The sequence below is a fragment of the Saimiri boliviensis genome, chromosome 1 (assembly GCF_048565385.1).
Source record: "Saimiri boliviensis isolate mSaiBol1 chromosome 1, mSaiBol1.pri, whole genome shotgun sequence".
In the NCBI taxonomy this organism is placed as follows: Eukaryota; Metazoa; Chordata; class Mammalia; order Primates; family Cebidae; genus Saimiri; species Saimiri boliviensis.
In genome coordinates, this window is record NC_133449.1 from 38,764,233 (window position 1) to 38,780,808 (window position 16,576).

The 16,576-nt window shown below is 41.8% G+C and overlaps 1 protein-coding gene across 1 annotated transcript in view; it reads right to left on the reverse strand.

The window, feature by feature from the left end:
- Positions 1 to 1,330: 1,330 nt before the first annotated feature.
- The window catches only part of CDKL4 (cyclin dependent kinase like 4), a 92,145-nt gene continuing 76,899 nt past the window's right edge, over positions 1,331 to 16,576 (reverse strand). Inside the window, exon 10 of the mRNA XM_039480323.2 lies at positions 1,331 to 2,077. Within this exon, the coding sequence (XP_039336257.2) occupies positions 2,030 to 2,077 (48 nt within the window). The 3' untranslated portion in view covers positions 1,331 to 2,029. The remainder of the gene's footprint in view (positions 2,078 to 16,576) is intronic.

The following is a 16,576-nucleotide window of genomic DNA, read 5'->3' on the forward strand; positions in this document are numbered from 1 at the left end:
AAGTGTAAGCATATTTAAAGTATAAAGTTATTCAACAGATAAACTAAATAATCCTATTAATGCTATATCTTTTTTTTTTTTTTTTTGAGACGGAGTCTTCACTCTTGTCACCAGGCTGGAGTGCAATGGCACAATCTCAGCTAACTGCAATCTTTGTTTGCCTGAGCCTCCTGAGTAGCTGGGATCACAGGTGATACCACCACATCTGACTAATTTTTGTATTTTCAGTAGAGATGTGGTTTCACTACGTTGGCCAGGCTGGTATCAAACTCCTGACCTCATGTGGGTTGGGATGTAATCCCAAAGTGCTGGGATTACAGCCGAGAGCCACCGTGCCTGGCCTCTAATCCCTTATCTATTTGGAATGGAAGGAAAGTAGGAATGAGAGGTCTCAAAAATCAAAATCTTCGATTAACAAAGTAATGGAAGGATTTAGTTTAAAATCAGTACTTTACTATTTATTTTTTGTTTGTTTATTTTGAGATGGAGTCTTGCTCTGTTGCCCAAACTGGAGTGCAGTGTCGTGATCTCAGCTCACTGCAACCTCTGCCTCCCGGGTTCAAGTGATTTTTATGTCTCAGCCTCCCAAGTAGCTAGGACTACAGGTGCCCAACACCACACCTGGCTAATTTTTTTGTATTTTTAATGGAGACGTAGTTTCGACATGTTGGCCAGGCTGGTCTTGAACTCCTGACCTCAAGTGATCCACTTGCCTTGGCCTCCCTAAGTGCTGGCATTACAGGCATGAGCCACTGCACCTGGCCAGTACTTTAATAATGCCAATGGTGAATATTAACTTTTGTTACTACTTCATGATTACAGTTAACAAGGGCATGAATACTATTAACTGCTGTTGTTAAAGCATTGTGGTATCTTTCTCCAAAAGTGCGTCCCAAGGTAGCACGCCTCCTGTTATTCATGCTTCTGTATGGTCACCTGCCATGCTGTCCTTGGAACTCACCTGATCTAGTGAGAAACTATGGAAGTGATGCTCTCCCCACCCTGGGCCTAGGCTTTAAGGCCTGGCAGCTTCTGCTTTTGCACGTTTTGGAGCTCTGAGCAAACACGGAACAGTCCTGCTACCCTGCTAGAGGGACCACATGGAGCAACCACAGGAGAGAGAAAGGCCCTGAGATTATAGGGGGTAGAGAGAGAGGCCTGGGTGCCTCAGTGCCCCAGCTTCTCCAGACACATGGGGGAGGCCATCTTGACATTTCAGCCCCACTGCTATCTGACGGCAGCAGCACGTGAGGCCGCAAATGAAACCAGCAGAAATAATCATCTCGCTCAGCTCCAGCTAACCCACAGAACTGTGAGAGATAATCAAATGGCTGTTGTTTTCAGCCACTGTGTTTTGGGGTAGTTTGTTATGCAGCCAGAGATAACTGAAACAGCCGTGTTTAATCTTCCTCCGTCAGATCACCCACTTCCTGCTCAAGTTCCAGAATATCAATCCCAAAATTCCAAGAACTGGAGCGTGAGGTGAAGAGGAGTGAGATGAGGACGAAGAGGAGAGTTAGGACAGTAAGATGTGATTATGACATGGGGGGAAGAGGGAGCCAAAGACCCTCTGTGGTCAGGGAGTCAAAAAACTTTTATTTTATACCCATGAATGTCAAAACTCCAATTTAAAATTTTTTTTTATGCCACTGCTATAAATACCCTGCCTCTGCTTTCATATTTTCTTCCATTCCTTAGTAAAGACTACTACTCACAAAATGCTTTATTTGGATAGAATTTTTGTGAAAATAAAGGAGCTGAATTCATGGCTGGATACTTCCTAGGGAAAGTTCAGAACTCTAAGAAGGCTAGTTCACATGCTCCAGGTAGGCGACCTAGACTTGAACTTGGCCCATTAATTTGCCTTGGAAAATGAACTGTGACCAGATGTGACACACACCACTCCTGAACAGAACATTTTAAGGGTTTTGTGGGTTTCCCGTGCCGTCTGCCATGAGAAGGGCATATTTACCATACGAGCTGGTCCTCTGGCTGGGTCCCTGAATGAGAAGACATGTGAAATCACTTCTCAATGCAGCCTGGAGCAGAGCTGCAGCAGGGAAACACAGCCTCTGACCTGTAACATGAGCAGGAGATAAATACTTGTTATTGTAAACTACAAGATTTTGAGGTTGCAAAGCAGCATAATCTAGCAAAATCCAACTATGAAGTCCAAACTCTAAAAACTTCCAGGCTGGGTGTGGTGGCTCACACCTGACTAGCCCGGCCAACATGGTGAAAACCCATCCCTACTAAAAACACACAAAAAAATTAGCCAGGTGTGATGGCTGGGGCCTGCAGTCCCATCTACTTGGGAGCCTGAGGCAGAATCACTGAAGCCTAGAAGGCAAAGGTTGCAGTGATCTGAAATTGCACCACTGCATTCCAACCTCGGTGACACAGTAAGACTGTGTCTTAAAAATAAATAAATAAATAAATAAATAAAATAAAAGCTTCGAGAAAGGAAGAAAGAAACCTAGTAACTTACAAAGCGACCCACGTCAGGTAATGTCAGACTCTACATCAGCAGTGCTGGATATTAGAAGATAATAGATGGTCTGTCTTCAAAGTTGTCAAACAAAATTATCTCAAACTTTAAAATGTATAATGTTCTGCCGCACACCTGTTGTCCTAGCTATGTGGAGGCTGAGTGGGACAATGGCATAAGCCCAGGAGTCTGTGACTTGCCTGGGCAACATAGATGGACCCTGACTCTAAAACAATGAAAATAAAAGTAACTGTAATGGACAAAACTATGAAGATATATATGCAAGGACTTGGAAAGCTTACCATCCATGTTCTCCTCCTGAAACAGACAAACAAAAAATTCCATTATATTTTTATCCTACTAAAATGAGAAGGGGAAAAAAACCTCTTTACCACCAGTGAAAGATATAGGGAAATATGATGGTGTCAGTATGAGTTCAATTTTCCTGGAGAATTTAGCAAAACATACCAAAAATTCTAAAAATATTCCCACCTTTTGACTCAGCAATTTTATTTGCAGTAATTTATTTGAAGGAAATTAGCATTAATGTAGGCAAAGATTTAGCTACTAAGAGATGGCATATAGCCTTATCTATAATAGTGATCCTCAGAAACAGCCTAATGCAGGCCAGGCTCACACCTGTAATCCAGAACTTTGGGAGGCCAAGGCAGGATTGCTTGAGCTGAGGAGTTCAAGACCAGCCTGGGCAACATAGCAAGACCCCATCTCTAAAAGAAAGAAAGAAACAGCCTAATGCAAATATGAGGCAGGCATTAACTATGACATTGAAATTTTAAAAAATTATTCCTTTAAAATAAGTAATGCATGAATATCATACAAAATTTTAAGATACAAAGGCTATTCAGTTAAAAAAGTAAACTTTTTTCCATCCCTATCCTTCACTCACTGAGTTTCCTCCTTGAAGACAACTAAAATGTTTCCCTTTCAATCTAATCCATTCGGAGACATTCTCTCCTGCTATGTCATATCTATATTTTCTCTTTTTTGTTTTTGTTTTTTTCTGAGATGAAGTCTCACTCTGTCGCTCGCCCAAGCTTGAGTGCAGCAGCATGATCTGGGCTCATTGCAACCTTTACCTCCCAGGTTAAAGTGAATATCTATATTTTCTTTCATGTATATGATAGCATTTTTATTTTTATTTTTATTTTTAGTTTTAGTTTTAGTTTTTTGAGACAGGGTCTTGCTCTGTTGTCCACGCTGGAGTGCAGTGGCATGACCTCAGCTCACTGCAACCTCAACCTCCCAGGGTCAAGCGATTCTCCTGTATTAGCCTCCTGAGTAGCTGGGATTGCAGGTGTGTGCCACCACATTCGGCTTATTTTTTGTATTTTTAGTAGAGAGGAGGTTTCACTGTGTTAGCCAGGATGGTCTCAATCTCCTGACCTCGTGATCTGCCTGCCTTGGCCTCCCAGAGTGCTGGGATTTCAGGCGTGAGCCACTGCGCCCAGTTATGATAGCATATTATACCTATTGCTCTGCTCTTGGCTTTTTTGTTGTTGTTGTTGTTGTTGAGACAGGATCTCACTCCATCACCCAGGCCAGAGTGCAGTGGCATGATCACAGCTCACTACAGTCTTGACTTCCTGGGTTTAAGCAATCCTCCCACCTCAGCCTCTTGAGTAGCTGGTGTGCACCACCACACTTGGATAATTTTTTCCTTTTTTGTAGAGACAGGGTCTCACTATTGCCCAGGCTGGTTTTGAACTTCTGGGCTCAAATGATCCTTTGGCCTCCGCTTCCCAAAATGGAAGATTATAGACATGAGCCACTGCTCCTGGCCCCTTGGCTCTTTACACTTAATTTTTGGAGACTGTTCTATATGAGCAAATGGAGATCTATTTCATTCTTTTAAACAACCACAGAACTTGATATGTGCCCCTTAATTTATCTAGTCCTTTTGTGATCATCATATCTATGGAAGATTTGTAGAAGAACATTTAATAACATGGACAGATGTTCATAATTTATTAAGTGAAAAAAGTAAAGCAGCAGATTACAAAGTGGTTGAGAGCTATACTAGTCTCTAAATCTATAAGAAGTCTCTTTCCAATGGTTAGGACACACATATATACATATTCATACAAAAGTTTGGCATTTGACATTACGTATTCCTGGAATGATACATTCTTTGTGCTCTTTGTCTTAGTGAGTTGGTCCTTGTAGCCAGGGAAACAGTTCTGGTTCATGATCTAAGGAAATATCGGGTATATAGTCCAGCAAAAGATAACACACAGGGTTTTGATGTTCTCTGAGTACTTGGTGATCCTAACATACTTTTCTTTTCCATGCTTGAAGTGAACCAAAGAATGGGCTGTACCATCTCCTCCTTTGCTTGCTAATATTTAGAGTTAGAAATGTATCAGAGGCATGTATGGACTAATCAATATCAGAGGTCTGTCACTTCTGCAGAAACTATAAAACGAACCCTTGCAAAAAAACGCCTCTTAGTCCCTGGGATCAGGCCCTAGAGATCAGTTGGCCCTACGTACCTGAGTTTTCCCTATAGACCTCACTCTGGCTGGATGATGGCCCCTCACCAGGAAATAATGACAAGAGAGAGGGGCTGGGTGCCTGTAATCCCTGCACTTTGGGAGGCTGAGGCCAGTGGATCACTGACGTCAGGAGTTTGAGAACAGCCTGGCCAACATGGTGAAACCCCGTCTCTATGAAAAATACAAAAATTAGCCCGGCATGGTGGCAGGCACCTGTAATCCCAGCTCCTTGGAAGGATGAGGCAGGAGAATTACTCGAATCCAGAAGGCGGAGGTTGCAGTGAGCTGAGATCACGCTATGGCACTCCAGCCTGGGCGACAGAGTGAGACTCCATCAAAACAAACAAAAACCAAAAAGGAAGAAGAGAGGGGTCTGGTTTAGGTTCTGACAGTCTGAGACGCCTGCCACAGCTGGAACCTTACCTCTGCTACCCACAAGTGGTGTTCATATAGAAACAGGAGTCCTATATTTGTGTGTGTTTTTTTCTTTTTGTTTTAATAAAATAGTGATGGCGTCTTGCTGTGTTGCCCGGGCTGGTCTTGAACTCTTTGGGCTCAAGCAATCCTCCTGCTTCAGCCTTCCAAAGTTCCGGAATTACAGGTGTGAGCCACCACACTTGACCTAGCATCCTTTTTTAAAACACACCTTTATTTTTGAATAATTCTAGATTTACAGAAAAGTTGCAAAGATAACATTGGTAATTCCTTTCCATGCCTCATCTGGTTTTGCGTAAAGTTAACACCGTATGAAACTATGGTACAGAAACCAATGCTGGTCCATTAAACTCCAGACTTCATTTGGATGTCACCAGCTTTTCCACAAATGCCCTTTTCCTGTTCTAGTATCCAATCCAGGACCTCACAGTGCACTTCATCCTGGTGTCTCCTCCGCTTCCTCTGATCTGTGATAGTTTCTTGGTTACCCTTGACCTTGATACTTGTGAGGAGTACCAGTCAGGTATTTTGTAGACTGTTCCTCAACTTAAGTTTGTTTAATGTTAATTTCTCATGATTGTACCAGGGTTATGGATTGTGCTAAGAATGCCAATGGTACGGTGCCCTCCTCATCACACCAGATCCGGGATACATGACATCAACATGATTCATACTGGTGATGTTCACCGGGTCACATGATTCCGGTGGGATCTGCCAGGTTTCTCCTTTGCAAAGTCCCCAGTTTTTTTTTTTTTTTTTTTTTCCCTTTCCATACCCTGTTCTTTGGGAGAGAGTCACTAAGTCCAACCCATATTCAAGGGGAAGGCGAGCTAAGCTCCACCCTTTGGAGGGAGTAATATCTACATAACAGTACTTGGAATTCTTCTGTAAGAAGGATTGCTCCCTACCTCCCAGTTTATTTATTTATTCAGTAATTTTTATATAGAGGCATCCTTTTAGTTAAAAGTAATAAATCCTCTTGTTTAAGTAAAAGGAGTCAGGTCATGACTTATAGTTGTAGTAAACTGACCATCCCAGGTGAGAAGCTGCTATTGGATGTAAGAACAGGGGCTCTGAAACTAGATTAATTTCAGCTCTGCCACATATCAGCTATATTACCTAGGGTCAGTTTCTTAATTTTTCACTCAGTTTTTCTTTTTGTAAAAAAACGGAAACATAACTACTAACAATAGTATTATTATATAGGGGTATAAAAATTCAAGGAGCTAACTTACTTTAAACCAATAGCATAACGTATTACACAAGGTAATATTAGTATGTATATCAGGTGTTTGTGTGTGTGTGCATTTGTTTTGCGTGTTTTTTTTCTTTTTGAGGGGGGAACAGGGTCTTGCTGTGTTGCCCAGACTGGAATGCAGTGGCATGACCTCGGCTGACTGCAACCTCCACCTCCTAGGTTCAAGCAATTCTCATGTCTCAGCCTCCCGAGGAGCTGGGATTACAAGTGTGTGCCACAAAGCCAAGCTCACTTTTGTATTTTTAGTAGAGATGGGGTTTCACTATGTTGCCCAGGTTGGTCTCAAACTCCTGGTCTCAAGTGATCTACCTGCTCAGCCTGCTAAAGTGCTGGGATTACAGGCACGATTAGGTGTTATTTATTACTCCCATGATTTAATTTTAGTAAATTAAAAAATACAAATGTACATGTGCATTTAAGTACCTACAGAGAAACAGAAAATCAATGATTGATGATATCATTAGTGATTTTTATTTTATTTTCTTTGTACACACTAAGTTTCTATAACAAATCTTTATCATTTTTTAAATAAGAGAAAAAATAATAAAAGTGAGTCCCCAGATTAACAACATCTGGCACTGCTGAAAGCATGGAAAATGACCACTGTCTCATACCACTGCTGGGAAGAAAACTACTAAATCTTTTTCTGAAGTATCTTGACAATAAGTATCATAAGCATTAAAATGTTGCAGAATACCTGACTCAGCAATTCCATTTCTAGCTATTTATCCAGATGATTTTTTTTTTTTTCTTTTGAGATGGAATCTTGCTTTGTCCGCCAAGGCTGGAGTACAGCAGTGTGATCTCAGCTCACTGCAATCTCCGCCTCCTCCACAACTTTTTTTAAAAGACAGAGTCTTGCTCTGTCACTCAGGCTGGACACTGCAAACTTCACCTCCCAGGTTCAAGTGATTCTCCTTCCTCAGCCTCCCAAGTAGCAGGGATTACTGGCGCCAGCCACCATGCTGGGCTAATTTTTGTGTTTTTAGTGCATGGGATTTTGTCATGTTGGTCAAACTGGTCTCAAACTCCTGACCTCAAGTGATCCCCCCGGCTCAGCCTCCCATAGTGCTGGGATTACAGGTGCGAGCCACTGCACCTGGCCTCCAGATGTTATACAGTATACGTGCACAAAGATTTATCTATACAAATATTCATGCATCAATTATGAAAGCAAACACTGGTAACAAAAACTGAATGCCTATATATGAATTATAGTACTCTCTGGCCAAATAATTATTTTGTAGAAGAGCATTTAATAATATTTAAAAACTGTTCACAATACTTGTTTTTTTTTTTTGAGACGGAGTGTCACTCTTGTTACCCAGGTTGGAGTGCAATGGCGCGATCTCGGCTCACCACAACCTCCGCCTCCTGGGTTCAGGCAATTCTCCTGCCTCAGCCTCCTGAGTAGCTGGGATTACAGGCACGTGCCACCATGCCCAGCTAATTTTTTGTATTTTTGGTAGAGATGGGGTTTCACCATGTTGACCAGGATGGTCTCGATCTCTTGACCTCGTGATCTACCCGCCTCGGCCTCCCAAAGTGCTGGGATTACAGGCTTGAGCCACTGTGCCTGGCCCCACAATACATTTAAATGACAAAGGGCAGTTACAAAAATTATGGCCAGTATAATTTTATTTCTGAGAAATAGAAAACACACAGTATTATCTAAATGGCAATAGTTATTACCTCAGGATAGGGAGATCATAAGTGACTTCCTATGTTTTATTTGGGGTTATCTATATTTTCCAGTTTGTCTACCAAAAAAACCCTGTATTATTTTTAGATGGAGCAAAGCCAGTACTATTTTTAACAGGCCAACCATAGAAAATTTGGGAAATATAAAAGCAAACTGCAAAGCAGTATTATAGGATGATCATATAAAATATTCACCAAGCACTTAATTTTGGTTGTCTCTTCAGAAAGGGGGATTGTAGCCAGGCACAGAGGCTCACTCCAGTAATCCCAGCACTTTGGGAGGCTGAGGTAGGCAGATCACTTGAGGCCAGAAGTTCGAGACCAGCCTGGCCATTGTGGCAAAACCCTGTCTCTACTAAAAATACAAAAATTAGCCGAGGATGGTGATGGGTACCTGTAATCCCAGCTGCCTGGGAGGCTGAGGCAATGAGAATCGCTTGAACCTGGGAGGTGGAGGTTGCAGTGTGCAGGCTGAGCGACAGAGCAAGACTCTGTCTTTAAAAAAAGGGTTGGGGGAGGTGCAGATTGTGGGGAAGTATTCGGAGGTTTAATTTTTTTTGTTGTTGCAATTTTTGTATATTGCTATTATCGCTGTAATCTGAAAAATAATGCAGATTTTTAAAACCCCATTTTTTTTTTTTTTGAGACGGAGTTTTGCTCTTGTTGCCCAGGCTGGAGTGCAATGGCATGATCTCAGCTCACCACAGCCTCTGCCTCTTGGGTTAAAGTGATTCTCCTGCCAGGTGCGGTGGCTCAAGCCTGTAATCCCAGCACTTTGGGAGGCCAAGGCGGGTGGATCACAAGGTCAAGAGATCGAGACCATCCTGGTCAACATGGTGAAACCCCGTCTCTACTAAAAATACAAAAAATTAGCTGGGCATGGTGGCACGTGCCTGTAATCCCAGCTACTCAGGAGGCTGAGGCAGGAGAATTGCCTGAGCCCAAGAGGCGGAGGTTGCGGTGAGCCGAGATCGTGCCATTGCACTTCAGCCTATGTAACAAGAGTGAAACTCCGTCTCAAAAAAAAAAAAAAAAAAAAAAAAGTGATTCTCCTGCCTCAGCCTCCTGAGTAGCTGGGATTACAGGTATGTGCCACCATGCCTGGCTAATTTTGTATTTTTAGTAGAGATGGGGTTTCTTCATGCTGGTTAGGCTGGCCTTGACCTCAGGTGATGCGCCTGCTTTGGGCTCCCAAAGTGCTGGGATAACAGGCGTGAGCCACTGTGCCTCGCCTAAAACCCCATTTTTAAAAGGTCTTCACCATATTCTACTACACCATAAAATTCTCCTGTTTTTGGACTTTCAGGTTTATTTCCACGTTTTCATTATTATAAATCATGATAATTCTGTGATGAAGATCTTTGTTCTCAAATCTTTTTCTGAGTTCATTACATTCTATGATAAATTTGAAGAAGGGGAATTCCTAGATCAGTTTGTGTGTACTCATCTTAAAGCATTTTGCTTGAAATGCATGCTTGTGTACATAAAGAACAACAGATTGAACTTTGTTTCCTAATTGAAATCAACAAGACCCTAAAGTTTATGGTTTCTAATTTACTCAAAGATTTTCTCATGAGAAAAATGTATTCTCTTTGGAAATACATTCCAGAGTCTTATTTGGAAATAATTTCTCAACCCCCAATAGGAACTTTAAAATTTGGCCTAAAACTCTACCATAGAGAAATGGAGGCAATAGGTTAATGTTCTTGATTCAGTAAGCTAATAATCTAGTGGGGGCCAATTCACTGGTGATATTCTAAGATAGACTTGAAAAGAGTGAAGTCATAATTTCCTGTTTTTTAGGTTTTTTTTTGTTTTGTTTTTTAGGATGGAGTCTTGCTCTGTCAACCAGGCTGGAATGCAGTGGCGCAATCTCAGCTCACTGCAACCTCCGCCTCCTGGATTCAAGCAATTCTCCTGCCTCAGCCTCCCGGGTACCTGGAATTACAGTCATGTACCACAAAGCCCCACTACATTTTGTATTTTCAGTACAGATGGGGTTTCATCAAGTTGGCTAGGCTGGACTCGAACTCTTGACCTCAGGTGATCTGCCTGCCTTGGCCTCCTAAAGTGCTGGGATTACAGGTATGAGCCACTGCACTCTGCCAATTTTTGTATTTTTAGTAGAATGGAGTTTCGCCATGTTGGCCAGGCTGGTCCCGAACTCCTGACCTCAGGTGACCTGACCACCTCAGCCTCCCAAAGTGCTAGGATTATAGGCGTGAGCCACTGCGCCCAGCATCGTTACCTGGTTTTATCATCTATTCTATTTTATAAAAAATGAATATAGTGGTGCTTTAAAGAAAGTTTCATTGAAATTTAATTGACATGTCATAAAATCCACCCTTTCCAAATATGCAATTCAGTGTTTTTTTAAGTCACAGATTGTGCAACTATCACCACTATTTATTTTTTAAACAATTTCATCATCCTTGCTTTTTAAAATTGTTTTTCTATTTTATTTTATAATTATTGTACATAAAAGAGGTCTCAAATTCACCGTTACATAAGGTAAAGAGACATAAATAATTAAATAACAAATATGGTTTTGACAACCTATGTAATCTATGTTTAACATTTCTTTTGGTCTTTTAATTTTTTCAAGGTCTTGGTTTCCTAATCTGTAAAATCAGAATTTTGGTGTGATCCCACTAAGGACTCCCTGATTTAAATTCTCTTTTTTTTTTTTTTTTTTTTTTTTTTTGAGACGGAGTTTCACTCTTGTTACCCAGGCTGGAGTGCAATGGCGCAATCTCGGCTCACCGCAACCTCCGCCTCCTGGGTTCAGGCAATTCTCCTGTCTCAGCCTCCTGAGTAGCTGGGATTACAGGCACGCGCCACCATGCCCAGCTGATTTTTTTGTATTTTTAGTAGAGACGGGGTTTCACCATGTTGACCAGGATGGTCTCGATCTCTCGACCTCGTGATCCACCCGCCTCGGCCTCCCAAAGTGCTGGGATTACAGGCTTGAGCCACCGCGCCCGGCTTAAATTCTCTTTTTATGTAGCATTCATATATTTCATGATAATTTTAACACTGTCACTTTGGTTAGAGTCAGGCCTTGCATATGCAGAAAAATATGCAGATAATTTTATTTACAAGTATGATGAGATGTCCACAGACAGAGATCATTTTGGGCTGGGTGCAGTGGCTCACGCCTGTAATCCCAGCACATTGGGAGGCTGAGGTGGGCAGATCACTTGAGGTCAGGAGTTCGAAACCAGCCTGGCCAACATGGTGAAACCATGTCTCTACTAAAAATACAAAAATTAGCCAGGCATGGTGGCGCACACCTGTAATCCCAGCTACTTGGGAGGCTGAGGCAGGAGATTTGCTTGAACTTGGGAGGCGGAGGTTGCAGTGAACTGAGATGACATCAACGCACTCCAGCCTGGGTGACAGAGTGAGTCTCCTCACCCATCTCCCCAAAAGAGATACTTTTGTTATAGTTTGGAGCTAGTCATGCTACGGACACAGTGTTCTGACATAGTTGTTTTAACTAAGGTTGGCATTAGAGAAATCACAAGTTATCAAGATGTAAAAGTTGATGGGAAATTGAAAATGGCCCATGCAAGGGACTTAGCTTTTGGCAGTCAATGCTTACCAACTTCAAACGCAAAAATAAGGTAAAAATTTGGTGAAAATTTTCTGAAATTTTAAAAGCTGGCTTTGCCACTTTCTGGCTACCTCTCTGAACCTAAGATTTGTAAAATGTGGATATCAAAACCTACTTCCTATGTTGTCTGGGAAAGTACGGGAGAGAAAATACATAAAGCATCCAGTACAACGCCTGGCATCTGATTAAGGCTTCATGCACTTTAGCTCTCTTGGACCAGTTAATGTGAGAAGAACTTAAAGGCCATCAGAAAAGAAGTAATAGTACATATATGTTGAGGAGATGTTGGTCAAAGGATACAAAATTTCAGTTAGGAGAAATGAGTTCAGGAGATCTGTTGCACAACATGTTGACTCTAGTTAAATTGTGATTCTGGTTAATAATGATGTATTGAATTTATAAAAATTGCTAAGAGAATAGACTGTAAGTGTTCTTACCACACACAGTTAAGTATGTGAGGTAACACATATGCTAATTAGCTCAATTTAGCCATTCCATAATGTATATTATTTCAAAACAACATTTGTGTACATTATGCATCATTTTTACTTCTTAATTAAAAAGCAAAAATAGTACACATATGTAACTATGATACTTGCATAAATGGGTAAAATTAAAATGAGTTGAAAAAGCCATAATTTAGCTCTATTATGTATTAATGATTGTATTTCAATATATGATAGCTGCTTTATATTTAGAATATTGACTTAAAATATTTCTTTCCTTTTTACTACATTAAGTTTGAGATTTCTCCAGTTATTTTATTTATTTTTTTTTGAGACGGAGTTTCGCTCGATACCCAGGCTGGAGTGCAATGGTGCGATCTCGGCTCACCGCAACCTCCGCCTCCTGGGTTCAGGCAATTCTCCTGCCTCAGCCTCCTGAGTAGCTGGGATTACAGGCACGTGCCACCATGCCCAGCTAATTTTTAGTATTTTTAGTAGAGACGGGGTTTCACCATGTTGACCAGGATGGTCTCGATCTCTTGACCTCGTGATCCACCCGCCTCAGCCTCCCAAAGTGCTGGGATTACAGGCTTGAGCCACCGCGCCTGGCTTGATTTCTCCAGTTATTTAATGTTTCTTCCTAGCTTTGATGCTGTCAAATTCCCTAAAATACTAAACTGCATTGGTCATTATTGTTCTAAGGGTTTAGAAGTTCTGACAACCAGAAAACAAAAACAAAACAAAAACAAAAACACCACTAAGTTTGTTCAAGATAAGGTAAGTGATAGCAAGTTCAGATAAAATTCAGAATACTGCAAATAATGTTCTGGGACTTTTACACACTGAGAGTGCTGGAAAATCTCCTGGCAGTGTTGCTAGATGGAGCCTTCTTAGGACCCTGGCCAAGGATTTACTTTAATCCTTAGGAATTTTGCAATTTGAAAATTGAAGTTTCGGTTTCACTTGTGTTTAATAGCTATTCTGCCCCACCATGCACATTCTTCTTTGTCAATGTTATTGATCAAAAGGCCTGTTGGGCACTTACTAGGTAAGAACGGCCTTCTTCCTCTTCAGAGTGGCCTCCAGCTCCTCTATTTATGACATGCCATCATCTAAGGCAACAAAGAGCTGAAGTGCTTACTAAGGCAAGACTGGACAGCGGCAACAACAAAGCAAAACCAAGCCCAGTGTTGAATAACAGAACATCTACCTCTTATATATCATTGGCTTGTTTTAAAAATAAAAGCCGGGCTTTTGCAAAGCAGCTGCACCCTCAGGATCCATTTGCCACTGTGGAGCTAGTAGCTCTCCACAGCAGACAAGATGAAGAATGGAGATCCCAGAGGAGATCAGGATGGTGGAAAGATGCGGGACTACATAGTTTCTTCCTTGTGAAGCGGATAGAGTACAATCAATAGCCAGGCCCTCTCTCTGTGCTCACCTCTCAATTCAATCTGCAACAGACCTGAGAAAAGGAGGGTGGATGGAGACACAGGAGCAGGACAGTAGATGGATGGCAGCCATTTGTTGTGCCATTTTATTTATTTAATTACATTATTTATTTTATTTTTTTTGAGACAGAGTCTCACTCTGTCGTTCAGGCTGGAGTGCAGTGGCGAGATCATGGCTCCCTGCAACCTCTGCCTCCTGGACTCAAATGATTCTCCCACCTCAGCCTGCTGAGTAGCTAATATTACAGACACTGGCCACCACACCCGGCTAATTTTTGTATTTTTTGTAGAGATGGGGTTTCACCATGTTGGCCAGGCTGGTCTCGAACTCCTGTCCTCAAGTGATCCACCTGCCTTGGCATTCTAAAGTGCTGGGATTACAGGCGTGAGCCATCACCCTCGGCCTGTTATGTCATTTCACAGAGTGTCTTAGCTGGAAGGATCCTTAAAATCATCTGATCTAGCTCGATACCCCTTATTACAGACTGAGGGGCCAGTGACAGGAGAGGACACACCCAATGCCATGGGATTAGTAGCAGAGGTAGCTCTAGATCCCAGCCAAGGCGTTTTCCGCTTTCCTATACTGCTTTGATGGATTTCTTTGGAAGAAATGACGGCCAAGGTCTGCATAGGTAAATTTCCAAAGCGGACATGTTTGCTATAGGCAAATTTCTAACTTCTCTGTTTCTCTCTTGTGGTGCCCTCCACTCCCAACCCCTAAGGAAAGCTCCAATGCCTTCATGTTGCCCTCTGGTCATCCAACAGTCCCACCACCCCAGCCCCACATCCATTTTCTGAGCATACTGATGACAAACAGCTCTTGGGAAAGCTAGCCCTTTAAAACTGGTACTTAATCTCTCTAACCTTCTCAGTGGGATTGCTTTGAAACTAACTTCTAATTACATTCTAAGTTTTAAATGTTAAATATTTAAAGCAGAATGAGAAAGGGATTTTTATCTCTTTTAGGCCAGCCGGTCAATAGTACAGATTTAGTTATGATCCTGCTCAAGTTCAAGTAAAAAAGGGCTCAACAAGAAGGGAAAAGCAAGCTGGTTCGCCTTAGGGAAAGAAGAGATTCTTTGTTGTAGGTGGGAAGTACTGTGAGCTTTCAGGGTGTGAACCCAGTAGGGCTCTCAGGAGTTTGGGGCAGTAGCAGCCCTGGCTTACATTTGGAAATTGAAGATAGGACTTCTAATGAATGCTTTGAAGTCAATTCATGACTAATAATCTTTAATTAATTAATTTTTGAGACAGAGTCTTGCTCTGTTGCCCAGGCTGGAGTGCAGTTGTATGATCTTGGCTCACTGCAGGCTCCACCTCCTGGGTTCAAGCAATTCTGCCTCAGCCTCCTGAATAGCTGGGATTACAGGGGGGCACCACCACACCCGGCTTTTTTTTTGGAGACAGAGTCTCACTCTGTCATCCAAGCTGGAGTATAATGGCACGATCTGGGCTGAATGCTGTAGCTCACGCCTGTAATCCCAGCACTTTGAGAAGCCAAAGTGGGCAGATAGCTTGACCTCAGGAGTTCAAGACCAGCCTGGGAAACATGGTGAAACCCTGTCTCTACTAAAAACACAAAAATTAGCTGAGGTGAAAGGATGGCTTGAGCCCAGGAGGTGGAGGTTGCACTGAGCCAAGATCATGCCACTGTACTCTAGCCTGGTGACAGAGCGAGATCCTGTCTCAAAATAAAAATAAAAAAAAATTAAAAAGAGAAAGATTTGCGTTTCTAACCCAGATCTCCTATCCTTTCCCTAGTTGTTTCTTATAGCTAATCACTATAAGAAACACAATGACTGTCTAATAGACACAATATTAAATTTGTTTTGTGTATTTGCAAACCAAAAATGTTTTTTCTTCAAAACTTGGTGATACCACCCCAGCCAACTCTACTATCTCTGATCATTCCAATCCCTCAGGAGTCTTCTGGAGTCATGGTCAGATTTATTTCATGATGTTCCTGTTGGTGTTTTAAGTTTTCTGGTGAGGTCTTACGTCTTTCAGGTTAAACTCATTAGGCTGTTTCCTTCTGGTGGCTGAGTATCCATCGAGGCTGATTTTCTCCAGGTGATAGTGTTTGCTAAGCAATAAGCAAACGTTTTCAAAGAGTGTCAATGAGCTAAATTGGTGTAAAGAGAATAACCTGACATATTTTTTTTGCTGTAAGATAAGAGCCTTTCCACATTAGGAATTTAAAAGCCACCAAATGGAAGATACAAGCAATTGGGTAAGATGAGGTTTCATGCTTCTTTGGGAGGAAACATGGCAACTACTGCATTAAAAAAAATTCTATGAGGCCTCTCATGGTGGCTCTCTCCTGTAACCCCAGCACTTTGGGAGGATAAGGAAGGAGGAGAGCTTGAGGCCAGAAGTTCAACTGGCCTGGGCAACATAGTGACAACCCCTGTCTCTACCAATAAATAAATAAATAAATAAGCCATGCCCAGCTACTTGGGAGGCTAAGGCAGGAGGATCACTTGAGCCCAGGAGTTTGAGGCCAGTCTGGACAACATAATGAGACTCCTGTTTTTTCAAAAAAGAAAAAAACTGGAAGTTTCCTTTTAGGCCACTGTGAAAACTTGAGCAAATTTCTAGCATGTGTTCATATATTTGGTAAAATACAATCTTTGGACCATTTCTTTAATACACTGCTTTAGATTTCCCC